The 25,598-nt window shown below is 63.8% G+C and overlaps 2 protein-coding genes across 12 annotated transcripts in view; one reads left to right on the top strand and one right to left on the bottom strand.

The window, feature by feature from the left end:
- ARHGAP23 (Rho GTPase activating protein 23) overlaps positions 1-18,906 on the top strand; it is a 33,105-nt gene extending 14,199 nt beyond the window's left edge. For 3 of the 8 annotated variants that reach the window (XM_064733404.1, XM_064733402.1, XM_064733401.1), the window contains exons 2-24: positions 2,987-3,166; positions 5,378-5,402; positions 6,087-6,179; positions 6,528-6,606; positions 6,818-6,872; positions 7,634-9,065; positions 9,493-9,648; positions 9,767-9,878; positions 9,956-10,013; positions 10,116-10,253; positions 10,339-10,638; positions 12,213-12,274; positions 12,581-12,708; positions 12,841-12,959; positions 13,040-13,195; positions 14,148-14,226; positions 14,513-14,586; positions 14,685-14,774; positions 14,866-14,991; positions 15,082-15,123; positions 15,235-15,328; positions 16,543-16,574; positions 16,689-18,906. In XM_064733404.1, the coding sequence (XP_064589474.1) occupies positions 2,987-3,166; positions 5,378-5,402; positions 6,087-6,179; positions 6,528-6,606; positions 6,818-6,872; positions 7,634-9,065; positions 9,493-9,648; positions 9,767-9,878; positions 9,956-10,013; positions 10,116-10,253; positions 10,339-10,638; positions 12,213-12,274; positions 12,581-12,708; positions 12,841-12,959; positions 13,040-13,195; positions 14,148-14,226; positions 14,513-14,586; positions 14,685-14,774; positions 14,866-14,991; positions 15,082-15,123; positions 15,235-15,328; positions 16,543-16,574; positions 16,689-17,678 (4,620 nt within the window). In that variant the 3' untranslated portion in view covers positions 17,679-18,906. Of the gene's footprint in view, positions 1-409; positions 723-2,983; positions 3,167-5,377; positions 5,403-6,086; positions 6,180-6,527; positions 6,607-6,817; positions 6,873-7,633; positions 9,066-9,492; positions 9,649-9,766; positions 9,879-9,955; positions 10,014-10,115; positions 10,254-10,338; positions 10,639-12,212; positions 12,275-12,580; positions 12,709-12,840; positions 12,960-13,039; positions 13,196-14,147; positions 14,227-14,512; positions 14,587-14,684; positions 14,775-14,865; positions 14,992-15,081; positions 15,124-15,234; positions 15,329-15,566; positions 15,708-16,542; positions 16,575-16,688 lie in introns of those variants that run through there. The other 5 variants (XM_064733403.1, XM_064733400.1, XM_064733399.1 and 2 more) reach the window with 4 other exon arrangements.
- Positions 18,907-19,173: 267 nt separating this feature from the next.
- Positions 19,174-25,598, bottom strand: part of SRCIN1 (SRC kinase signaling inhibitor 1) — a 40,439-nt gene continuing 34,014 nt past the window's right edge. For 3 of the 4 annotated variants that reach the window (XM_064733928.1, XM_064733929.1, XM_064733930.1), the window contains 2 exons: positions 25,112-25,249; positions 19,174-22,581 (listed from right to left, as the gene is read on the bottom strand). In XM_064733928.1, coding sequence (XP_064589998.1) covers positions 22,222-22,581; positions 25,112-25,249 — 498 coding nt within the window. In that variant the 3' untranslated portion in view covers positions 19,174-22,221. Of the gene's footprint in view, positions 23,129-25,111; positions 25,250-25,598 lie in introns of all 4 variants that reach the window. The other variant, XM_064733931.1, reaches the window with a different exon arrangement.

Here is a 25,598-nt window from a genome sequence, read left to right as displayed (position 1 = left end):
GGGGCGGATTGAAAAAAAATAATAAAAAAGAAGGGAAAAAATTGAAGGGAAAAAAATTAAAGGGAAAAAATTAAAGGGAAAAAATAGAAGGGGAAAAAAAAGAAAAAAGAAGAAAAAAGGGAAAGTCCTGGCAAAGTGATACCGGTGGCGGCGGTCGGGTGGGGGCGCTGGGGGCAGGGGTCTGGCTGGGGGCGGTGGGCTGGGCACTGATCCCTGCCAGCAGCTGGAGCCGCAGCCGGGACTGTGCTGCCCGCCCTCCCCGCGTCCATTCTTCCATCCATCCCTCCCTCTTTCCATCCCTCCCTCCCTCCCTCCCTCCATCCGGGGCCGGGGGTGGCTGTGCCTGGGTGGGGGCTGAGCAAGCGAGCGTGAGGCGGCTCCTCGGGCCCGCCGGCTCCGGGAGGGGCGGCTGCCACCCCCATGGGGGTCCCGATCCCGGGCTGAGAGCCCCGAGCGCCGCTGGGATGGTGCAGGAGAGCGCGGGGGTCGCGGCGCGGGGGTCGCGGCGGGGGCTGCGGGGGCGCTGCCGGCCGCCCCCGGCCCCCAGCCCCAAGCGGCTGTGGAGCGTGGAGCGCTCCGGGAGGGGCTGGCGCCTGGAGCGGCCCGTGGGGGTGGACTGCAGCTCCCCCGAGCCCCGCTGCATCTGGCTGAGCAGCCTGCGCCGCCACGCCGCCGCCGCCGAGCCCCCCGGGCCCGCGCCGAGAGCCGAGCGGTGCCGCCGGGTGAGAGCCGGGGAGCGGGGCAGGGTCGGGGAGGGCGGGTGGGGGTCTCGGGAGGGGGTGGGTGTCTGTCACAGCGCCCCCGTGGCTGGCGGGTTGTCCCCTTGGTCCCCTCCTATGCCCGGGCAGGGTCCGGCTCCCGGGTCCTGCTCCTGCTGCGCCGTGTCCGGGGTGGGGACAAATGCTGAACCCAGGGTGGGGGGCACAGCGCTGCTTTGTTGGGCAGGAGGGGGACACTGGCAGGAGGGGGACACTGGCAGGAGGGACCTGGCCCCACTGTGTCCCCATGGCAGGAGGGACCTGGCCTCAGTGTGTCCCCGCGAGGGTGGCTTGGTGACGTGGGGGACAGGGGCTTGGTGACACCTGTGCTGGGGGGTGGAGGAGCTCACAGGGATTGGGGTCACCCAGCTGGGGTTGTCTGGATGTCACAGGATGATGGAGGGGTGCCCCCATCCCTGCAGCGCTCGTGGGAGGGGGATTTGGGGCTCCTGGGGTGAGGACGCAGCTGGGGGAGCACGGCAGGAACCACCGGGGCGAGGCTAAAACCGAGCCAGAAATTTGGGAGGAGGGACAGGGCTCTGAGGACAAACGGCTGAGGTGACAAACTGTCTGTGGGAACTGGAGCATCTCAGCCAGCACTGGGTGGCTGTCCAAGGCCACAACTGCAGGCTTTGAAGCCTAAAAACCTCCAAATCCGGGTAGTGGAGAGGGAAACTGAGGCACAGCAGCCAGGCAGAACGGTCACCTCACACCTGGGGACACGTCCCTGAGCTGGAGCCGCCTGCACGGCCGTGACACGGGGACACGTCCCTGTCCCCGCGGGCCGTTGGTGTCGGCAGCCCTCGCTGCTGCCGGGCCTGTCCGTGCCGGTTACCATCAGCGGGGCACATTCAGCTGTCAGCTTAAAAATAATCCGGCGAGCCGGGGCCGGCACAAAGGAGGGCGCAGATGGGCCGGGCGCCGCCGGGATGCTGCCGGGGCCGCGGGATGGGGTCCCCCGGGAGCGGGGGGCGCCCGTTGCCAGCTGGGTTGGGGTCACCCCCTGGGATTGGTGGGGTGGGAGGGGTTGTGGTGCTGGCAGAGGGGTTTTGTGGCTCTCCCGTGGTGGTTCTGTGTGGTTTTGGGGGCAGCCGATTTTTGGAGGGGATCAAGGCAGTGGCAGAGGTGTGTGCTCGGCACAGGGACCCCGTTCCCAGGGGGACAAGACCCCCGTGGGCACCTGGACTCCGTGCAGGACGTGCTGGACAGGGGGCACAGCCCGGCCCTGCGTCTGATCTCCCCACCGGCAGCGAAAAGGCCCACTCAGCACAGGCACACACAAAGGCTTTTTGTGCCTTGTCCCTTTGTGTCCCTTGTCCCCGTCCCCTCCCATCCATCGCTTCCACCCAGACAGCCCCTGAATTTTAACACCCTCACCCCAGCACGGGCTGACTCCGGCAGCGGGGAAGGAGCCAGGGCTTGGGCAGGGTCCCTGTGGATCCCTCTGGATCCCTGCCTGGATCCCTGCCTGTCCCTCCTGCTCCCACATTCCCAGTTTCCCTGGATTTGGCAGAGCTGGGTGGTGCCAGGACATCAGGCAGTGCTTTCTGCTCCCCTCGGCCCTGGAGCTGCTCCCACCCCAGCCAGATGTGCTGCCAGATGTGCAGCCATGGGGAGCAGCCCCGGCCCTCGCTGGGGCCGTGCTGAGCCCTCCCAAACCCATCCATCCTGAACTCCAAGCTCCTGGAATTCGAAACCCAGGAGTTCACCCCAGGTGTTGGCACTCTGGCTGCTCCTCGGTGCCAGGAGATGTGCCCGTGGTTGCTCCAGCTGTGCCACAGCCCCATTCCCTGTCCCAGCACTGGCGCTGGGAGCTGTGGGATGGAGCCACATCCTCTTGGCGCTGCACTAAGCAGTGTCCCCTGCCAGGTCCCTGCCCCGTTTTGGGAAGCCTCACTCATCCCACCACCTCCTGGATGGCTCTTTCCGCCTTTGCCCGAGGTTGTTGCTGTGGCATCGAGGGCCTTTTGTCCCCAAGTGCCACATCCCGTCCTGGGTCCCATCCAGACCCCCAGGCACTGCTCATTTATTTTGATTTCCCTTCCATTCATCTCCTTCCCAAAGGCCCCACAGGAGGAGTCAGGGTGGGGGAAGGCTGGAATTCACTGGTGGGGGGCTGGGATTAGGGATTGGGGGGATTGGGAATGGAGCAGCTCTTTGGGCAGAGCTCAGCCCCATCGCGGGGCTCAGGAACACATGAGGGTGACACCTTGTCCTTGTCCCAGCAGCCGACGCCGGCCCGGAGAGATGGTGTGTCCCCGAACGCCAACGCGCCCCCCGAGGGGGGGTCCTTCCCCTGGGTGGGGCCCAGGACGGTGGCGCTGCGCAAGAGCCCCCAGGGCGGCTTCGGCTTCACCCTGCGCCACTTCATCGTGTACCCTCCGGAGTCGGCCGTGCACTCGGCCAAGGTAGGGCCGGGATCCATCCCGGGGGTGCTGCAGGGGGAGGTGGTGGGGGCAGGATGAGGGCTGGGGGTGGGCAGGGGGAGAGGAGTGCAGCCTCCATTGCCTGCTCTGTTGGGATTCCTGGTGATCATCCCCCCATGGGGATCCCACCCTGGGATGGAGGAGCCCGTGGGGCTGCTGGAGCTGCTGGAAAATGAGCTCTGGGCAAGCAGCACCTCTGGAGACATCTCAGAGCGTTTTGGGATGTGGGATTGTTTGTGGGGATGGAGAGGATCTCTCAGCTCCCAACAGCAGCTGTGGCATTGCTGGGAATGGCAGGAAAAGGCTCCTCGGAGTCCCCGGGGCCAACCAGGGCTGGCGGATTTTTGGTTCCCACTTTCCTGACTGTTGGTGGGGATCTTCCCTGGGATCTGTGTTTTGGTCACCCACCCTTTTGGCTGACGTCTTTTGGACGGACACGGCCCTGGCTTGGCACCTCTGAGCCCAATCTGGGCAGTGCCTTTCTCTCGAGGATGGAGAGATCTCATGGAGCCCCCCAGCAGCAGCTTCCAGCGTGGATGGAGAGCCCTCCACACCCCGAGGCATGAACCAGCTCCAAACTCCTGGAGTTCTGGAATTAAGAACCCCTTTCTCTCCCCATTTCCTGTGGATGACGAGAGAGGATAATCCGGGATCTGTGTAGTCCCACACATCCCTTTCCCTGCTCCAGACTGGGCAGATCCCTGGACCATCCCATCACCCCTGGAGCCCCACAGCTGCCCCACGGCCCCGGCTGCCCCACGGCCTGGGCGCTGGCAGACAGGAAAGTGCCGTGGGAAGTGAGTCACAGGGTGGGGAGAATCGACTCTCCGGAATCCCCGCTCGCCATCCTCCGGCACCTCCGGCACTTCCCAGGCTCCTCACTCTGCCTCTCCAGCCCCTTCCTGCCTTCCTGCGCCCGGAGCGTGGCCCCATCCCCGCCTGCGTGACTCTGCCGGGGAGATTTGTCATGGGAACGGCCTGAAGCTCCTCCAAACCCGCTCCCACCTCTCCTCTGCTTCCAAAAGATTGCTCCTGCCCCTCTGGGCACCGGGCTGAGCCCTGCCTGGGCGGCAGCACCCGGGGCCGGGTGGAATGGAGCCGGATCAGCGCCGGGAGCTGGAGATGCTCTTGGGAAGAGGCTGGGAATAGCTCCCGGCGCAGCGCCGGCGGGGCAGGGCGCGGTGGGGCCGGCTCAGCAGCAGCAGCAGCAGCCGCGGGGACCGGCACCCCGCCAGCTCCGGGGGCTGAGTTTCGGTGGCTTGACTCAGCAGGGAGGGGACCGGGAGCCGCGCTCGCCGCGCTCATCGCGCTGGAAGCGGGGCCGCCGGGATCGCCTCGGGGCCGGGAGGGGCTCTGGGGTGCCCGCGGGGCCGGGAAGGGCTCTGGGATGCCACAGGACGAGGACGGGCAGGGAGGGGCTGAGTCCGTGCCCGCAGGGGCTCTCGGCGGCCCCACGCTCTCGCTGTGGCCGTGGGATGTGGCCGTTCCTTGGGTGCAGGTGCTGCTCCTTGTCGCCGGCAATGTCGCACACTGGTGCCCTCCTGGCACCCTCTGGGTGCCCATGGAACTTTGGTGACACCAGGGCAGTGTCCCCACCGTCTGGGGGCTGTGGCCAGGCCTGTGCTCCCAGCCGGGCATGGAAAATGGGAATTTCCCTTCCAGGTGCCAAGACCCCTCCTTGGGGGGACCTGAGACCCACCCTGTGCCCCACCCCAACCTGGCACCCCCTGCCCGGGCAGTGTGGCTTTGCTGAGGCTCCCCACGGGGAGTTTTGGGTTAAAAGGGCAGGGATTTGGCACGATTACCACCCCCGGCACAGATCAGTGCCCACCGCAGCCCTGGCACTGGGAGGCTGCAGGGATGGACAGGAATGAGGATTCATCCAGGATGGGACGGATCCCCCCCTGGAACCCCACGGCAGGGGTTGGGCTCTCCCCGGTGGCCCGGGGTGAAGGGTCAGATGCCACCCCAGGGCTGGCAGGGCCCCTTCCCGCTGCCCTGCCCCAAACCCGGCCCCAGGGCGGCAGCTGGGTGCGGGGGGCTGCGCGGGTCCCGCGGATCCGGTGTCAGGCGGTAATTTTAGCCGGGGGCGGCGGAGGGCAGAGGGACGAGGCTGCCACCCCCTGTCCCCTCCGGTCCTCTGGTCACGGCCCCGCCACCAAATCAATGCTTTTCTCTTTTTGTTTTTGGCAGGAGGAGGAGAATGGGAACCGAGCAGGTGAGCATTGGCGTGGGGACCCTGGGGACAGCGGCACAGGGTGGCACAGGGGAGAGGGGGGTGACGCAGCTGTCACAGGTCGCAGCGGGTTTTGCTGTTGTCACCACAGTCCTAAATATCAGCTGGCGGTGAAGCCACGCCGGGCTTTGGTGGCGGCTTGGTGGCTCCTGGCACCGGTGATGGCTCGGTGTCCCCAACCCCCGGGAGCTTTGCGGGATGTCACACCCGGAGGGGCTGTGGCGTGGCCAGCACCGGCCCCGGGCTAGCGCGGGGTGTTTGGGGACAGGGACACGGCGCCGCTGTCTCCTCCCGGAGGCTCAGGGTGACGTGAGCGAATGTGAAGGTGTCAGAACGGATCGGCGCTGGCGCGGTGACACGGCGCCGGGGCCGCGCTGCCCGGGCGGCTTTGCCAGACCGGGCACCCGGTACCCAGCCGGGCTGGGGGGCCCCGACCTCGCTCCGGGGGGGGATTTGGGATCCCCGGTGGGCACCGCGCCCGCCTGGCAGCGCCCGGTGGCTTCGGCTCTCGGGGGTGGCGGGGCCGGGGATCTGGGGAGGGACAGGACAGGAGGTGACTGGGCAGGGACAGGAGGTGACTCTGGGGGGGACAGGAGGTGACTCCCCCGCCTCGGGAGCATGCTGGCTGTGGTGGCAGCTCCCTGACACGCTGTCCCCGCGGAGCAGGTCCCGCCCGGAGCCGCCTGGAGCCCATGGACACGATCTTCGTGAAGAACGTGCGGGAGGACGGGCCGGCGCACCAGGCGGGGCTGCGCACGGGTGAGCCGGGGGCGGCTCCCGGCTGCTCGCGGGATCCCGGGAATGCTCCGCCTGCTCCGCCTCCTCTGCCCGGGAATTTCTTGCTTATTCTGCTCTTTTTCTGGCGTTCCTGCTCTTTTCTACCTCTTTCCTCTGTTTCTGAGAGCGCTCTGCTCGCTCTGGTCCTGGGGTGCTCAGAGCATCCTTGGGGTCCCCTGGGGTTCTCCTGGGTTTGGGGTCCCCCTTTGCTCCCTTTGCCACATGGGATCCGGTAAAAACTCTGCTCAAACCCTGCCCTGGGTGACCGTGGGGACATCCAGGTGCCACCACTCCCTCGTGGTGACACTGTCCCCTTCCCGGGCTCTGCAGGTGACCGGCTGGTCAAGGTGAACGGGGAGAGCATCATCGGGAAAACCTACTCGCAGGTGATCGCCCTGATCCAGAACAGGTGAGCGCCCTTCCTGGGAGGGGAGGTGACAGCGTGGGGACACGTCACAGCAGGCTCTGGGTGCCACTGGGATGACAGGGGCCCTGAGGTGCTTGGGTGACCAGGGACAGTCACCATTGTGTGGGGACAAGGACATTCATATCGTGGGGGATCCAGCCAGGTGTGAGCTTGGGGACAGGTGGGACTGACCTCTCTGTCCCCTGTCCTGCAGTGATGATGTGCTGGAGCTCTCCATCATGCCCAAGGACGAGGACATCCTCCAGCTGGTGAGTTTGCTGGCCAGGTGCCTTGGGGACACTTGGGGACACTTGGGGACACTTGGGGACAGGGGTCCCCCCTAGCATCCCTGGAGGAGCAACGGGTGCAGAACTGGGGGTACTGGGGCAGGAACAGGGCAGATGGGCCATGTGATTTTGGGGGAGCACCCTGAGGCACAGCTGGAGGATGAATTGTCCCAGGTTTCCAGGGCTGACTTATTCTTGGACCCTCTCCCTCAAGTGGCTCTGCCATGAGTACGCCAGCATCTGGGGGTGACAGTGGTCCTGGCAGCATGGCCTGAGTTTGGGGCTCCTCCTGATGCCTCTCCCATCCCAGCTTGGATATTCGGTGGCTTTTTGAGTCACTCACTGCTTGTTCCCAGCCTGGGAGACCCCTTCCCATAGGGCTGGGGGGTTTTGCAGGGTGGTCCCCACCTGTGCCTGCTCTGAGCTCTGGGAGTCCCCTGGTGTGGAGTCAGGGACACGTGAAAAGTGAGCTGGGATGGCTGTGAGTGGGAATTGTCGTGCCGGGGTATTTTAGGAAGGAGGGGAGGGGACAGAGGAAGGACTGCCACTGCTGCCAGCGCTGCTTGGAGCCGGGGGGGACCCCGTGGGAAAGTGGGATGGGTGTGGGGGGCTGCATCGAGCCCAGCTGACCCCACGGGAGGCTTGCTCAGGGGTTGGGGGATGCAGAGGGCATCCCTATGGTGGGCGTGTGGAACACTGTGACCCTGTCCCCCCTCCCTGACCCCCTGTCCCCCCCTGCCCAGGCCTATTCCCAGGATGCCTACCTGAAGGGCAACGAGCCGTACTCCGGGGGGGCTCAGAGCATCCCCGAGCCCCCTCCCATCTGCTACCCACGGAAAACGTACCCCTTCCAGGCCCGGGGTGCCGAGCCCGCCCCGGGCCAGCCGCCGGACCCCCGCGCCCCCCGCTCGGCCACCACCGGTCCCTCGTCCCCGCTGGGCGCCCGCAGCGACCCCGGCGGCAGCCCCGCGCACCGCCCCGAGGAGCCGCAGCCCGGGGGTCCTGCCCCGCGCCCCGTCGCACCCCACGGGCACCCCGGCTCCTTCTCCCGCCCCGCCTGCCCCGCCAACGCCGCACCCTCCGTGCCCGACCGCTACGGGATGTCCCCCGCCAGCGCCTCCTGCTATGGCGTCCCCAAGCACCTCCCGGAGCACCGGACTCACTGCGGCTTCAAGGAGGGCGCCGGGCGGCCGCCCCGGGATGTGTCGGGTGCCCAGCGTGTGCCCGGCCGCCAGGAGTGCCAGCAGGCGCTGTCGCGCTGGTTCTGCAGCCAGGAGCCGCGGCGCAGCACCTCGGAGGAGCGGCGGCACGCCATGCCCCGCTACCGCAGCGTGTCCCATGACCGCCTGGGCGGCTCCGGGCCCGCGGCCCCGCGGGGCTGGCCCCACAGCGCCTCGCACGACACCCTGCTGCAGCCCAGCCGCGAGGCCTGGGCCCCCCGCGCCCGCTCCGACCACTACCTGGGCAGGTACGGGCGCTCCATGGAGGCGCTGGAGCCCGGCGCCCTGCTGGCCTCGCACCTCGACCGCTCCGCGTGGCCGCCCGAGAGGCTCTGCCGGGCCGCTGTCGCTGCCACCGCCGCCGCCGGGCAGCCCATCCCGCCCGGCTCCTTCGCTGCTTCCTCCTCCTCCTCCTCCTCCTCATCGCGGGAGCCGGTGCAGAAGCACCCGTCGCAGCCCAACCTGCCGAGCGCGGATGACTCGGGCTACATCGGCTACCGCAGCTACAGCCCTTCCTTCCAGCGCCGCACGGGGCTGCTGCACGCCCTGTCCTGCCGCGACCCCACCTTCGGGGGGCTGCCCACCTTCAGCATCGCGCAGCGGGCCGTGGCCCCGCTCAGGGACAGCGTGGTCAGCCCTGCCAGCCCCCCAGCAGCCGCTCCGGCCATGCCCAGCGCGCCCCGGGAGCCGCGGCCGGAGGGCGGCCGCGTGTCCGAGCAGCTGGAGGAGCGCCGGGAGGAGGTGGTGCTGCGGCAGAAGCCGCCCACGGGCCGCAAGGTGCCCGCGCCGCTGCGGCAGATGAACTTTGTGTTCTCCGAGGGGGTGAAGGAGACGGACATTTGTGACCACGTCGGGGCCGCGGGCAGAGGGGACAGGCCGGGCAGTGAGCGGCCGGGCCGGCGAGTGGCTCCCCTGGCGGCCCCCGAGGACTCGCTGGCATCCATCCCCTTCATCGGTGAGTGCAGGGCTCGCTGGTCACCTCCAGGAAGGGATTTAGGAGGTCCCGTGCCAGGGAGGGCACGTTTGGGGATTAGGAGTCCGGAGCATCCATCTGTGGCCAGTGTGGAGATGGGAAGGGCCAGCAGTGCCTTCAATGCCTGGCACCCCACAATGCCCTGCACCCCATAGTGCCCCACACCCCACAGTGTCCTGCACCCCTCTGGATTTTCTGTCCCCAAGCAGGCCCGGGGTTGGTGATGTGGTGCCACAGTTTGGGTTTGAGCACACTCACCCCTCCCTCTCATTCTTCACCCCCTGCCCGGCTGCTGGTTCCCCTCACTGGTGTGAACTGGAGCCCTGCACGTTCCTGCCCTGCTCTGAGGTGGGGGCAGGGAGTTCTCCTGTCCCAACCCCCCCTCTGACACTGCCCACCCCCCTCACAGACGAACCCACCAGCCCCAGCATCGACCTGAAGGCCAAGCACGTCCCGGCCTCCTCGGTGGTGTCCAGCGCCATGAACTCGGCGCCTGCCATGGCCACCAGCCCCGCGTCGCCCACCTTCGCCTTTGCCCTGTCCCGGCACTACTCCCAGGACTGCAGTAAGTGCTGGGGAGGGGGCACCACCCTGGGAACCTCGAGGGGGAGCAGCCCCTGCCCGAGAGCCCTGCCTGGCACCCCCAGGCTCAGCAGGGCGGGTTTGCCCCCTCCGCACCGCAGGCAGCATCAAGGCCGGCCGCCGCTCCTCCTACCTGCTGGCCATCACCACCGAGCGCTCCAAGTCCTGCGACGACGGTCTGAACGCATTTCGGGACGAGGGGAAGATCCTAAGGTAGGGCTGGAGCCCCCTCCCGCTCCCACCGCCCCCAGCTCCCACCCCTCCCGCTGACGGGGGCTCTCTCCCCCCAGGAGGATGCCCAGCCGGGTCCCCAGCCTCCGCATGCTGAGGAGCTTCTTCACCGATGGGGTGAGTGCCGCCCTGGGGGCTGCCCTGAAACCACGGGGGGTTCCCTGGTGGAGCAGGGGGTGCCCATGGCCTCACTCAACACCTCCCTCCTGCCCCTCACAGTCTCTGGACAGCCTGGGCGCGTCGGAAGATGCCCGTTCCAAAAGACACTCGACCTCTGACCTCTCGGACGTGCCGTTCAGCGCCGTGAGGAAGGAGGGTTGGCTCCACTGCAAGCAGATCCTCACCAAAAAGGGGAAGGTAGGCGGGCTCTGCCCCCAGCCCGGAGCCCCGTGGCCCCGCGGGCCGCTCCCTGAGGCCGGCACTCCATCCCTTCTCCCCGCAGAAGGTCGGGGGAGGCATCCGGCAGTGGAAGCGCGTCTTCGCCGTGCTGCGCACCCACTCGCTGTACCTGTGCAAGGACAGGCGGGAGGCGGTGACCTGCGCCCCGGCCCCAGGTGAGGAGGAGCCGCCGATCAGCATCCAAGCGTGCCTGGTGGACATCTCCTACAGCGAGACCAAGAGGAAGCACGTCTTCCGCCTGACGACCGCTGACTTCTGTGAATATCTCTTTCAGGCAGAGGATCGGGAAGACATGCTGGCCTGGATCAAAGTCATCAGGGAGAACAGCAAGGCTGAGGGCGAGGTGAGAGCCACATGGGGCTCCCGGCTGCCTCTGGCTCTCCCGGCACTAACCGCCTCGGCTCTCTCCGGCTCTTTGCCTTGTGCTGCTTCCCCAGGCCACGGCCAGGCCCGCGCCGTGCTCCCAGGGGTGCGTGGGGGCTCGTGGCTCCCAAGAAGAGTGTGGCCCCATGGCCTCAGTGGGGCAGGGTGCGCGGGATGCTCAGCAGAGGGGCCATGGCTCTGCAGGCAGGGCTGGCGCCACATCCGCCGTGTCGGTGTTTGGGTGTGCGATGGCAGAGGAGCCTGCGTGGCTCTGCCAAGGTCTGGTGTGGCTCTGCCAGGGTGCGTCCTGGCCTTGGTGAGGTGTAACATGGCTGTGCCATGGTGCGATGTGGCTGTGCCAGGGTGTGGCCTGGCTTTGGTGAGGTGTGATGCAGCTGTTCCATGGTGCGACTTGGCTGTGCCATGGTGTGATGTGGCTGTGCCATGGTGTGACCTGTCCCTGCTGTGGTGTGACCTCTCCTTGGTGTCACCTGTTGTGGTTTGACGTGGCTCTGCCTGGTTTGACGTGGCTCTGTTCATGGAGAGAGGGGCACGGTGCCCGTGTGGTGCTGCCGAGGCTGAGCCCTCCCTGGGCACCCCGTGGCTGTGAGGTTGCTCGGGTGTGAGATGGGCAGAGCTGCTCTGGGGCTGCTCTGGTTCCAGTGGTGGATCCCTGGGATGGCCATGCTGGCGCTGGGCTGGCTGCGGTGTCGCGGTGTCAGTGTCACGGTGGCTCAGTGACTCGGTTTGGTGGCCGTGGTCACGCTGGCTTGTGGCAGGCTCCGGCCCTGGAGGACGCGTTGAGCTCGGAGCGGTCTCTGGCTGTCTGTGGTACAGCCCCGTGCTGGAGGGCACAGGGGGCTCGGTGGGGATGGTGCTGCCGGGTCAGAAACGGATGGTGCTACTGGTTTGGATGGTGCTCCAAGGTTGGAACTGTCTGGTTAGAACCAGACAGTGCTGCTAGGTCAGAACTGGATGGTGCTGCCGGGTCGGAACTGGATGGTGCTGCTAGGTTGGAACCAGACAGTGCTGACAGGGTCAGAACCAAATGGTGCTGCTGGGCTGGAACAAGTGCTGCTCTTGTTTAGAACCAGACAGTGCTGCTGGGTTGGAGCTCCTGCTGGGTCAGAACCGGACAGTGCTGCTGGGTTAGAACTGGATGGTGCTGCTGGGTCAGAACCAGTGCTCCAAGGTTGGAACATCCGGAGTTGACTGGGCAGATCCGGCACTGTGGTGCTGTGGGGAGCATCCTTTAGGGATGGCTCTGTGCCCATGGAGGCTGTACAGTGCAGACAGAGGTGTGCATGGTCAGCGCGGGTCGGCGGAGTTGTGCATGCTGTGGAAGGACACACCTGTGTCCAGCTCGGACCCCAGTCCGTGGCCTGGAGCAATGGACAGCAGCGGGGCTGTCCCAGGGCAGCGGGGACCTGGTGCTGCCCTTGCCTGGTGCTGCCCGGCCCTGCCCGGCACCCGGCACAGTGTGGACTTGCCCGGGGGTGTCCGGTGGACACGCTGCTCAAGCTCTCCCTTCCCCTCTTCTCTCTGCCTCCCCAGGACCCCGGTTTTGCCAGCCAAGCCCTTATCAGCAAGAAGTTAAACGACTACCGGAAAGTGAGGTACGGACCGGGGTGGTGGGCACCGAGAGGCCCGGGGCGTTGGTCACCCTGGTGTGACGGAGCAAAGCCGGCAGCTCCCTGGATGGGGCAGTGATGGAAGAGCCGCCTGCGCCCGGCGTGGCCTGGGGTCAGCCAGAGTGGCACCTGGCACTTGTAATGAGGGTTGGAGCAGCCTGGTGCTGCCCAGGCTCTCTGTAGGATGCTGGGGAGCCTGGGAGTGGTGCTGGCAATGCTCACAGGGAGGTTTTGTGCCGGGCTGGTGCCCCTGGCTGTGCCCCACCTGAGCTCTCCCTGCTCTCCCTGCAGCCCTGCGGGCGCCAAGCCCGACTCGTCGCCCAAGGGCCCTCGTGGGCTGGGGATCCGAGCCGAGTTCCTGAAGCAGACGGGAACCAGCGCGCCCCGGTCCCCCCGGCAGGATGCAGCTGTCACGAAAGGTGCGTGGGACACCCCAGAACGACAAACCCGGGGTGCTTTGTGTCCCTCAGGGCTGCTGTGGTGCTCATCCCCACAGGGCTGCTCTTCCCATTTACCCCAAGTGATCCTGTGGGTTTTTCCCCCCACCCCAGATGAAAGCAGCTCCCAAAAAGCCCCGTGGGGCATCAACATCATGAAGAAGAACAAGAAATCTGCCCCGCGTGCCTTTGGCGTGAGGCTGGAGGATTGTCAGCCTGCCCCGGACAACAAGGTAGGGCTGTGCCACCACTGCCAGCCCTCGGGGACTCTGCACAGGCCTGGCACACCCTGAGCCCGTCCCTGTCCCTGCAGAACGTGCCCCTGATCGTGGAAGCGTGCTGCAAGGTGGTGGAGGACCGGGGGCTGGAGTACATGGGCATCTACCGCGTGCCCGGCAACAACGCGGTGGTGTCCAGCCTGCAGGAGCAGCTCAACAAGGGAGCCACCGAGATCAACCTGCAGGACGAGGTGAGGGCAGGGCAGGTGACTGTCCCCATGCCTGGCCCCATCCTGCTCCCCATCCCTATCATGCCTCTGGAATGCTCTCCTGCTCTGTGTCATCATCTCTGTCCCCGTCATCATCCCTGTCCTTGTTATCATCCATGTTTCTGTCATCATCCTTGTCCCATCATCAATTCTGTCCCCATCAACATCCTTGTCCCCACCATCCCTGTCCTCATCATGCCTGTCCCCATCATCATCCCTGTCCTTGTTATCATCCATGTTCCTGTCATCACCCCTGTGTCCCCATCAACATCCTTGTCCCTGTTATCATCCTGTCCCATCATCCCTGTCTCTGGCATCATCCTTATCCCCATCATTATCATTCTTTCTGTCATCATCCTTGCCCCCATTATCCCAGTCCCGTCAGTGTCAACCCTGTCCCCATCATCATCACTGTCTCCATTATCCTCGTCCCCATCATTCCTGTCCGGTTATCCCTATCCCACCATCCCTGTCCCCATCATCCCTGTCCCCGTTATCCCTGTCCCCATTGTCCCTGTCCCATCATCCCTGTCCCCATTATCTCTGTCCCATTATCCCTGTCCCCGTTATCCCTGTCCCATTGTCCCTGTCCCCGTTATCCCTGTCCCCATTATCCCTGTCCCCACTGTCCTTGTCCCACCATCCCTGTCCCCACTGTCCCTGTCCCATCATCCCTGTCCCCGTTATCCCTGTCCCCATTATTCCTGTCCCCACTGTCCTTGTCCCACCATCCCTGTCCCATTGTCCCTGTCGCCTCCATTCCAGTTTCCATCCCCTGGAGTGGTGGCGCCGCCTAGCGGTCGCTGCCAGCGCTGCCGGTGACATCCTGGGGACGCTTCTGTCGCCGGGGCTGTGCCTGGTTTGGGGACTTCATCCCGCTGTCCCCTCGGTGTCCCTGGCTGTCACTCTGAGCAGCCTCTTCTGTCCCTCGCAGCGGTGGCAGGACCTGAACGTCATCAGCAGCCTCCTGAAATCCTTCTTCCGAAAGCTGCCTGAGCCCCTCTTCACCGATGGTGAGTCCCTGTCCCCTGGGGCCGCCAGAGCCCCAAACCCCATCCCCCTGTGTTGGGGACAGGTCCCCAGACCCAGTGACACAGTCACCCATGGCAGGGGACAATGCAGGCCCCCTGTCACTTGTCAATGCAAGCCACTTGTCCTTGTCCCTCCTTGCCCTGCAGTGGAACCAGCACTGAGACCCTTCCCCAGTATCTGCAGAGGGTTCATCCGGGGGTCCCTGACTGTGGGGGTGGTGGCCTGTCCCCTCCACCCTGCTCTGACACTCTCATGTGCCACTTTTAGATAAATACAATGACTTTATCGAAGCCAACCGGATCGAAGATGCCAGCGAGAGGATGAGGACGCTGCGGAAGCTGGTAGGGACATGGCACAGGGGCTTTGGTGGGGACACTGTCCTGGAGCTCCCCCTGGGTGGGGACAGCGGGCAGAGGGGTGACCCAGTATGTCCCCACAGATCCGGGACCTGCCGGGCCACTACTATGAGACACTCAAATTCCTGGTGGGTCACCTGAAGACCATCGCTGACCACTCGGAGAAGAACAAGGTATGGACCCCCCCTCCCTGGTAATCTCCTGCCCCACCTGGAGCCCCCCGGCCCGGGATGGGCTGCAGCTCTGAGCCGGCTCTGGGTGCAGATGGAGCCCCGGAACCTGGCGCTGGTGTTCGGCCCCACGCTGGTGCGAACATCCGAGGACAACATGACCGACATGGTGACACACATGCCTGACCGCTATAAGATCGTGGAGACCCTCATCCAGCACGTGAGTGGAACCCCTGGCTGGGCAGGGGGGCGGGATCTGCACCCCAAAAATGGGGATGGAGCTCCTGACCCCTCCCCTGTCTCCCCACAGTCAGACTGGTTCTTCAGTGACAAGGAGGACAAGGGTGAGAAGGTGAGTCCTGTCCCCGCTCGGGGGGTCTCCAGTGGCTCAGGGGGGTGCAGATCCCCAGGTGCGAGCTGGGGGGCTCTTGGCAGTGCCCTGATCCCTGTTTTGCCCCTGCAGACCCCCGTGGATGAGAAGGAGGCTCAGTCTGTGCCCAACATCGAGTACCTGCTGCCCAACATCGGCAGGACGGCAGCACCCGGTGATGCCGCAGGTGAGGGGTGGCACCTGTGACATTGTCCCCTGCACTCCTGGCACCCCAGAGTGCCCCTCCCGACTCTCTGTGCCCCTCTGCCCACATCTGTGGGCACAGCCATGGCCAATCTGTGTGTGCTGGATGGGACATCCCTTCTCCCTCCTCTCCAAAATTGGGAACAGCCCTGGGATGCCCGAGGAGCCCCTGCCCACCCTGTCCCGTCCCCCTTCTCTTCTGGCCACTCCTTGTCCCTCAGGGCAGCGCCCACCCCACGGGACCCCCGCCCCTGCCCGCGCTGCCACACCTGGAGATGGGAGCCTTTGACGTTGGACTGATTTCTTACGTTCTTTCCTTGAACTTCTCTGTGCTGTCCTCTTCCTCCTCCTCCTCCTCTTCCTCCTCCAGAGGATCTCCTCGAGAGCTAGAGCGGGTACAGTCTGATCCCGGGTGCATTGCTCACGCACTAACCCTTGGCGGGACACGAGAGAGGGGGAGCAGGGGGACACCGGGAGGGGAGGGGACGCTGTCCTGCCTGGCACTGTCCCCAGGGTCCCCAACACCGGCAGGGGAGCTCCAAATCCTTCTCACTCTGCTTCTCCCTGGCCAGTGCCTGTGGTGGCACCCCACTGCAGGGATGGGTGTGGGGTGTCCCAGAGCCCTCAGATTGTGGGGTGTGGGGGTCCCAATGCCCTGGGAGGGTCAGCACCCCCTTTCTGCCTCCCCCTCTCTCGTTGTCAGCACTGCTAACCCCATCCCGGGCATGCGGGGCGGGAGAAGGGTCTGTGTCCTGTCCTTGTCCCTTACACGGCGGCAGCAGGGCCAGGGCTGCCTGTCCTCTCTGTGTCCCCTCTGTGCCCCTTCTGTGTCCCCTCTTTACCCGTAACCCCCCGGCCTGTCCCAGCCCCTCTCTGAGGCTGGCTGTGCCCTGTCCCTGTCCCCTCTGTGCCCCGTGGCCATGGGAGGGTTGGGGTCCCACTATGGGGGTCCTGGCTGTGTGTGCCTGCGTGTGTCCCCTTTGTCCCCACTCCTCACCCTGGGTGAGGCGACCAATGCCAGGGACCCCCCTGACCACCGGAGCCCCTTGTGGCGCGTCCAACTGGTGTGACAGCCCCAGCATGTCCCCATCCTGGTTTGGGGGCACGGAGCAGCGTCCCCAAAGAGACCCCAGACCCCTCCCCAGCACTCCTCCCCGCCGGGACCCCTCTAACCCCCCTCTCCCCTCTGCTTTCCAGGCTCCACCCGCAGCGGCTCCGCCAAACCGAAGGTGAGCAGGGTCCCGGGCTGGGGCTGGCAGGGTGGGCACGCGGAGATGGGGACACTCAGCCCGTCCCTGTCTGTGTCGCCATCACCCCTGACCCCGCTGTCCCCGCACTCCCAGGGCACGTGGCCGTCGCGCAAAGTGCCGCCGCACCGGGAGCTCCTCGCCATCCCCTTCGTCTCGGCCGCCGCCCGCAAGAGGAAGAAGAGGAGAGAGGCCGAAGGCGTTGGGAGCAGCACCGACGACGACGCGGAGCGCAGGGACAGCCCGGGCCGGCAGCAGGAGCAGGAGGGCCCCGCGGTGACACCGGGCAAAGCGCCCCGCGGCACCAGCACCGAGCCGGCCGGGGCGGAGCGGGAATGCTCCGCCGAGCCCGCGGGCAGCGGCTCCGAGCCCGCGCCGGACGCCCGCTCCATCGTGTCCGGCTACTCCACGCTGTCCACCATGGACCGCAGCCTGTGCTCCGAGGTGCACTCGGTGGCCGGGAGCCGCGGGGAGGAGGCGGATGACGAGCGCAGCGAGCTCAGCCACATGGAGACGGACACGGAGAGCCGCGAGGGAGCGCGGCCGCGGCCGGGCCAGGCCGGGCTGGGGACGGGCGACGAGGACAAGTCGCCCCCGGGCCGCCCGTCCTTCAACTCGCACCGCCTGATCCAGTGCGACACGCTGGCCCGCAGGAGGCTGGGCAGGCCGCGGGACGCCGCGGCGGTGGCCGGCGGTGACGAGCCGGGCTGGGCGGCCCCCGGGCGGGCGTCGCAGCTCCGGCAGCACCTGCGGGGCTCCGCCGATGACATGGGGGTGCGGCTGCGCCGGGCGCACTCCCCCGAGACCCGCCGCAAGAAGAGCAGCTGGCGCCGGCACACGGTGGTGGTGCCCGGCGGCCTCAAGGACCTCAACTTCAACGAGTGGAAGGAGCCGCGGGGACTCGAGGGGACGCCGGGACCCTGTCGCGACAAGGACTCGGGGCTCAGCAGCCTGGAGTCCACCAAAGCCCGGCCTGCGGCTCCGGCCCCGGCCCCGCCTGGCACTGCTGGCCCGGGCACGGCCACCAGGAGCCCCCCGGGCAGCCCCGGCCCCCCGGCGCCCCTGCGCTTCCCGCAGTGTCTGTGACCCCCCCAGGAGTGTTTAATTTAAGGACTGTCCCTTGTCCCCGTATTTAATTGTGCTCCGGACGAGCCGCTGGTGTTATTTAACAGGTCCTGGTGGCCCCGCGCCATGGGGGGACGAAGCCACCTCATCCCCCTGTTTTGGGGACCAGCAGCGGTGCCACCGCACGGTGCCCCAGCCCCCAGGCAGTGCCAGGAGGGGCGTGGGGCTCACGGGGACTGTCCCCAGAGGTGGCACTGCTGTCCCCAGCTGTGGCAGAGCGAAGTGCGGGCACTTCCCTGGGCGCTGCTGCGGCTGCTCCGGCCGGGACCCGCCTGGGACGGGGACACTGGGGACATTTGGGGACATCTGGAGACCTCAGTGCCACAGACTCCTGTGTTGAGGGACCCTGGGTACCTTGTCACAAACCTGCTGGGGACCCTGGGGATCTCGGTGTCACAGACCCTTGCTCTGGGGGACCTTGGGGACATCAGGGTCAGAGACCCCTGCCCTGGAGACCCTGGGGACTCTCCATGCCTTGGGGGTCCCATCCCAGAGACCCCCCCCCATGTGCTGGGGTCCCTTGGGGACCTAAGCGCTGTCACCCTCACCTGGGGGGCTCTGCTGAGCAGGGGGAGCCGGGGAAGGGGTGGCACTGGGGGGACACCAGGCAGCAGGGGGGACACTGCCACTCTTTACCCCCCATGTCCTGGGATGTCCCTGTCCCCCCCCATCGCTGTCCCCTTCCTGCCCTCCAGGCCAGAAGCACTTTAGGAAGGGAGTTTGGGGACCCCCGGCCTGGCCACGCGGGGACACAAGTGCCACCACCTCGGCGGCCTGGTGTCACACCCTGTCACCGTCTCTCCGTGTCGTTCTCGTACGTTATGCAAATATTTGCTGTAAAGTCGTTGGTTTTTCTTTTCTTTTTGATTTTTTTGGGGTTTTGTTGTTCATTTCCCCCTGTAAATACCGGCCCTGCCCGTGTAACATATCCCAAAGGATTTATAAGGATTTTTTAAGAAGTTTTGCTCAGCGGAAAGGCCAGCCCCAAGCAGGGGACGTGCTGGACCAGTGGTGACTTTTTAAAACCCTCCTGCATGTCCCACCCAAACCCCTTCCCACCCAGGTTCCCGGCCCCGTCGGGATCTGCAAAACTGCAAAAAAATGCCCAAACCAACCCAAAAAGTCCCCCCTGCTTTGCCCCCCCGACCTCCAGTCTATATATTGGAAATAAACTGGTTATTCAAGGTTTTGTTGGTGGTAATTCCCTTTTCTTTGGCCAGCAGGGACCTCAAATTCCTGGTGCTGGGAATTTTTATTCCTGAGTTTATCCATGAGAGGATAAATCTCATTTACCTCTGAGCCTGTGGGGAGGAAATAACAGAATTGGGGATGCCCCATCCCCATCAAAATTCTCAGTTTTCAATTTATCAAATTTCTCAATTTCTCAAAATTTGGGGAGAGGGGGTAAAAATGAGGGGGACAATCGCCAGAAAAAGACAGAAAAAGAGGCAAAAAAAAAAAAAAGGTAATTTTATTAAAGCCAGACACTCTGATAGAAAAGAAAAATTATAAAGGGAAAAAAGGAAAATAATAAAAAGCAACCCTTTTGTCACGGGAATTACAACGGTCACACACAACTACCCATGGCATCCACGGTGACACGGGGGACACAGCGGGGGGGTGGCACAGGGTGGGGGGGTCCCCTCCCTCCCCTCCCCCGCTTTTCCCCTGTGCGAGGCTTTTTTTTTTTACATTTTTCTTCGGTTTTTTTCCTTTTTTTTCCTCCATTTTCTACTATTTTTTGTACTTTTTGTTCCTTTTATTTCCTTTTTAAAACAGTTCACGAGAAAATTCATGCGGAAGAGAGAGAGAGAGAGAGAGACACACAACGGCGTAGAAACCCCAAAACAGCCTCTAAGGAGAACCAGAAATTTCTTGTTTTTCCTTTTTTTTTTTGGCATTTTTTCGCTTTTTCTTCTCAGTTTGTCCTTTTTTTTTTTTGTCCTTTTCAGAGTCGTAGACATTTTTTTTGTTTGTTTTGAAACAACATCCAGACGAGTAAAGCGGGGAGCGCATGCAGCGGGCGCCTCCGACACATGCACGATGCAGGCAGCACTTGGGTTTGGGCTTTTTTTGTCATTTTTACACATTTTCCTCTTTTTTTTTACATCATTTTTAAAATATGCTTTTCCTGGTCTGAACCAGAATTGAGTTGTTTTGTTTTTAATTTTGATTTTTTTGTTGTTGTTGTCTTCTTGCTTCAGCGAGGGATTTGCACGATGCCATGAAGGGGACGGACGCACACGCACGCGGGGACATCACACTCACGGGGACACCAGCCGGGAAAAGGGGACACTGGGGGGAGTTTGGGGACAGCCTGGGACCTGCCACCCCCTCACCTGGCGCTGTCACCCCCTGCTTTGTCACTGTCACCTCCCTGCTCTGAGCCAGTGACACTGAGCTGGGAGGCATGGCTTGGGGATAAAGTGCGGGTGGGAAAAGGGACAATGCCTCCCAAAATCGGTGACAGCTTGGGGACACCAAGGTGGGGACACTGAGGATAGCCCCCTCCAGTATAATTTTTGGGAGTGTGCCCATGGGGGGTGGCAATTGTCACCTCATCATGTGGGTGTCCCAGTGGAGGTGGCACTTGTCACCCTCCTATGACATTTTTGAGGGTGTCCACAAGGGGGCGACACTTGTCACCACTCCCCATCAGTTTTTGAGGGTGGCATTTTGGGGTGGCACTTGTCATCCACCTCATGCATGTGTCCCCAAAGAGGTGTCAATTGTCACCCCCATGTCGTTTTTGGGGGTGTCCCCATGGAGGGTGGCAATTGTCACCTCCTCATGTCAGTGTCCCAATGGAGGTGGCACTTGCCACCCCCCATGACACTTTCGAGAGTGTCCACAAGGGGGCGACACTTGTCACGGCCTCGTTATTTCTGTGCGTGTCAGCACAAGGGTGGCAATTATCACCCCCATGATATTTTTGAGGGTGTCATAAAGAGGATGGCATTGTCACCTCCCATCTGGGCGTCCCCAAGGGGGTGGCACTGCCACCTCTCCATTTTGGTGTTCCCAAGGGAGTGGCATTGTCACCCATGGGGGATGGCATTGTCACCTCCATCTGGGTGTCCCCACAGGGGTGGCATTGTCACCCCCCCCAATTTTGGTGTCCCCAAGGGGATGGCATTGTCACCTCCAGCCAGCAGATCTCGGGATCTGTCACAGCGTCCTCCCTGGGGTGACACAAGGTGACAGGAGGTGACACCGCGGGGCAGGGGAGGGGACAGCGCCAGGTGCCACCACCCGCCCGGCCCCGGGAGCTGCGGCTTTGCTACAGAGAATTCACTTTGGTACCAAGAACAGAAATTAATTAAAAACAAAATTAATTCCAAACGCGTCAGTGACTGCTATTGCTGCTGGCACTGGGGGTGGGCGAGGGTCCCCAGGGCCACCAGGGGACACCTGGGGACACCTGGGGACAAAGAGAGAGGGGACAAAGCGCGAGGGCGATGAAGCCGCTCTGGGAACCACGAGGAGCTCTAAACCTAAGCAGGGATTTTAAATCCACCCCCTAAATAATACCGGACGTGATTTATTTATTTCTCTTCTTTTTCCTTTTTTTTTAAGGTTTTTTTGTTTTGTTTTTTCCCCTCTTTAAATATTTATATATAGATTTATATTACGTATATTATATATATATAATATGTAAATATATTTTTTAAAACAATATAAAATGTTAAGACACTTCACTTAAATGTAAAGAGTTGCTTTTTTTGCAATCCAAAGAAATTGCATCATGATTTTTTTTTCCTTTCTTTTTTTGGTCTTTTTTTTGGTTTTTTGTTCTTTTTTGTGTGTGTTTTCTCTTTGTTATTCAAAAAAAGGCTCTCATTTCTTCTGTACAAAAATGATTGAGATACAAAAAAAATTAAAAAAACAAAACAAAACAAAAAACCAGAGGAGGGGGAAAAGGAAGAAAAAAGGAATTGAAATTTAAAAAAACCCGAAAATAATCAACCCAAGGATGAAACAGAGAATGGAAGGAGTGATTTGATCTTGTGCTGCACACACAGAGCACACGCACACACACACCTGGGCACACCTGGCCACACCTGGAGTGCACCTGGGCACAGCTGGGTACACCTGGGGCACACCTAGCACAACCTGTGTAGCACCTGGGCCCACCTGGAGCACATCTGGCCACAGCTGGCTGCACCTGGAGCCCACCTGGGCACAGGTGGGTACAGCTAGGGTGCACCTGGGGCATACCTGGAGTGTACCTGGGCACACCTGGGGTGTACCTGGGGCCTACCTGGGCCCACCTGTGGCACACCTGAGGCCCACCTGGGCACACCTGGCCCAGCCCCGCTGCAGGGAGGTGCCGGCGGGCCCCCCGCCCACTCCCCTCCAGGCCGGCCCGGGCCGGGGCTGCTCCCCCGGGGCTCCGGGCCCCCGTCCCGCCCGCCCGTCCCCACCGGGAGGGGACGGAGCCGCGGCCGGGTGCCCCCCACCCCGGCATCACCGCGCCCCGCTGGATCCCGGACCCCTCCCCAATTCACACCCGCGCCCTGCGGCCCCTCCGGCACTCCCGGGGACCCCCCGGCGCCCCTCGAGGGGACGCGGCGGCGGAGGCGGTGACAGCGGCGCGCGATGTCCCCGAGCCCCGCGGTGTCCCCGAGCCCTCGGCCCCGCCGGCCACCCACCGGCGAGCCCTGGCCGGAGCTGCGCTCTCCTCCTGCGGGGACACGGCCGCCGCTCCCGGGGCGCTCGGGGGCCGCTCCGGGGCTCGCTCCGGGGGTCCCTCCGGGGGTCGTTCCGGGGGTGTCCTCGGCCGCCGCTGCTTCCCGGTTTTCCGCCCGGTGGGAGCTGGAAGCTGCTCCTGGCTGGACGCTGGTGGGGGGAAGCTCTGAGAGCTCTTAAATAAACAGAAAAAAAACCAAAAAAAACCCAAAAAAGGAGGGGAGGGGAAAGGGGGGAAAAGAGAGGGAGGGACCAAACCAACAGCGATCCAAAGGGGAGGGGAAAAAAGGAGAAAAGGAGGAAAAACCAAAAAAAGAGAGAGAGAGAAACAGAAAGTGGCTGGTTGGCCATGGCGGAGCGGGAGGGGACACAGAGGTCGGGCCGAGGCGCGGCACAGGCGAGACAACAAAAGTTCGTTTGGCGGAGCGGAGGCGACAAGAACATGGATCAAACAGAAAGAGGAGGGGACACAGGTGGCGGATTCCCTCCAGAGCGCCTCAGGGAGAAGCCAAGTCCCAGGGAGGAAGAGGAGCCCGAGGAAGAGAGGAGGAGCCCCCCGGAGCAGGAGAGCGGCCGGGCGGAGCTGGCAGGGGCGCTCAGAATGAGATGGAGGAGTTCCTGGCCCCAAAAGAAGTCAATACGGGGATGGATGTTCTGCCAGCTGCGGGTTTTTCTGAGACCGTGGGGGAGGTCTCACTGGCCTCTTTAGATGGTCTAGTGGCCTGGAAAGAAAAGCAAGATTCAAGGAGGACGAGGAGGAGGAGAAAGGGGTGGAAAGTCCAAAGAAAAATAAAGAAAAAGCTTAAAAAAAAAAAGACTAAAGAAAGGAATAAAAATGAGGGAAAAAACCAACAAAAACAAAGACAGGAAAAACCCAAAAACAACCGAGAAGCAAAGGGAGTTGGTTCAGAAGCAGCACTGAGTCAGGCCTGAGGTCAAGCAGCTGGAAAAGGGCCACCACAAAGAGCACGACAAGAGCGGGTCCCACGTGTCACTGCACGGGCAGGGGATGGCCCCGAGGGGAAAGGGCGGACGGACGGACAGACGGGCACACGGACACACAGGCACACACAGCCGGGGGGGCACAGGGGACACGGGGGAGGCACAGGGGGGACAAGAAGGGCAGCGTTAGAGTGGGCACAGCCCCTGGGGCAGCGCCCGAGGGTGGCCGTGCCCACCCTGTCCCTGTCCCCGCCGTGCCAGGGGGGCACGGGCACGGCCCGACCCGGCTCGGGAGTGACACCGAGAATCCCCAGGGATGGGGAGAGGGATTTGGGATCCTCCAGCCCCACCTCGCCCCCAGTGAGGGGCTGGGCTGCGGGGGAACACCCCCAAATCCTGCACGGGGACAGAAGTGACACAGAAAGTCCTGTTGAGGCCACCCCAGTGAGGGCCAGGGGGGAGAGAGGCGTCACCAAGGTGGTGACACCGAACAGGCAGGGCTGTGCTGCTGGGTGGCCTCCAGGGGAGGGGACCTGGTGGCCTCATGGGGTCAGGAGATGCTTCCCGGCCCCTCAGGTTTGTCCGGTGTCCAGTGCAGGGGGAATCCAGAAGGAATCCCCTGCTCCTCCCTGATTCCATGGGGTGGGACAACCCCGCACGCCAGAGGGGACACTCAGGGACACCCTGAGCTCGAGGACCTCAAAAAGACCCCCAAAACCCTCCAAAAACCTTCATGAGGAAGTTTTTCCACTGGGCATGGAGCAGCCGAGGGGGGCTTGACCCTGTTTGCCAACGGGTGCCCGTTTTGCTCATTCCACATTTTTCCCCCCAAACCCTGATGAGAGGAGCTGGGAAATCTTTTGGATTGTCCGGCGGGGCTGAGGGATGCACGAGGATGAGCAGAATTGGGTTTATTGCACGGTTTGGGGGTGGAAAAGGGGCCAAGACACAGAGCAGGGGCAGACTGGGCTCAGGGTGAACCCGCCCGTGGTGCTGCTGCCCAGCCAGGGGTGAAGGGGCGCTGGGAGGGGGGACAGGCCAGCAGGGAGGGTCAGAGGGAGGCCACCCAAGCGGGCGTGATCCCCGGGCCAGCTGGGAATGCACGGCCAGCACTGGGGTGACAGCAGGGACAGATGGGGGAGCCTTGGAGCTGCCCCCGGGGTGGGTGGGAAGGGGTCAGTGCTGGCTGCTGGCTGCTGGGGATGCTCCATGGCACCCAAAACCGCTTCTCTTCCAGCTGCTGTGGCCCTCTCACCCTGTCCCCACAGTGCCACCACCACGCATGGGACCCCCCAAGCTGCTTCTGTGGGGGCACACGGGGGTCCCAGCTCCCCAAAACCTCCCCAGGCAGGGAATCCCCATCCCCACGTGGCTCTGCCACGCTCATCAAGGAGGTGGCACTGTCCCCTGGGGTGAGGGGACAGCGCCGGGGCTCAGCCACCCCCTCAGGAGTGGGGAGAAACACGGGTTAAGCCTCACCCCTCAGCGAGGATGAGTTCGTGACTCTCTCGTGTCCCTGTCCCCAGCCCCAGGGCGGGCACAGAGTGTGACAAGAGCCCCTCTCGCGCCGCCACCACAGCGTCCCTCTGTCCCCAACCCCGCCGGGCTCAGCCGAAGCCAAGAAGGCACCAAGGAAGGGAGGACGCAGTCCCAAAACTCATCCGGCTCGGGTGTGCCCGGCTCGGGGTGTGCCCGGCTCGGGCCGTGCCCTGGGCGGTGCCAGGGCTGCGGGCAGCCCCGGGGCGGCTCTAGGGGTGGAGTACCTGCTGCTGGCCCTGGATCCGCATGTACTCCATGCGCTGCTTGATGTGCTTGCCCTTGTCGGGGCTGCCCTGCTGGCCCTGCTTCAGCCGCGACGCCGGATTCACCACCTTCATGGCCGGGATGGAGACGCCGCCGCTCTGCCGGGACACAAAATCCGAGGGGAAAGGGTTAAAATGGGCCGGTGGAGCCCTGGCCGGCACCGCTGGGTGCCCGGAGCTGCGCCAGCCCTGCCAGCGCTGCCCGAGGGGACAAGGCCGGGCCGGGACCGGGTCACCGGCTCGCCCCGAGCTCCGAACCCCGCCGGGACTTACCGGGACGCACCCAAGAGGGAGTTTAGGGACACACGGCAAACACCGGGACACCGAGGGCGGGACGGGACAGCCCGCGGGGCCGAGAGAGAGGGAAAGAGGCGGCGGCAGGCAGAAGCAGATTCCAGGTGGGAACGGCGGCAGTGGGAGTACAGAGGAGTTTATTTGCTGTGCACAG

The sequence above is a fragment of the Zonotrichia leucophrys genome, chromosome 27, assembly GCF_028769735.1.
Source record: "Zonotrichia leucophrys gambelii isolate GWCS_2022_RI chromosome 27, RI_Zleu_2.0, whole genome shotgun sequence".
NCBI lineage: Eukaryota > Metazoa > Chordata > Aves > Passeriformes > Passerellidae > Zonotrichia > Zonotrichia leucophrys.
This window is presented reverse-complemented; position numbering and strand designations above follow the sequence as displayed.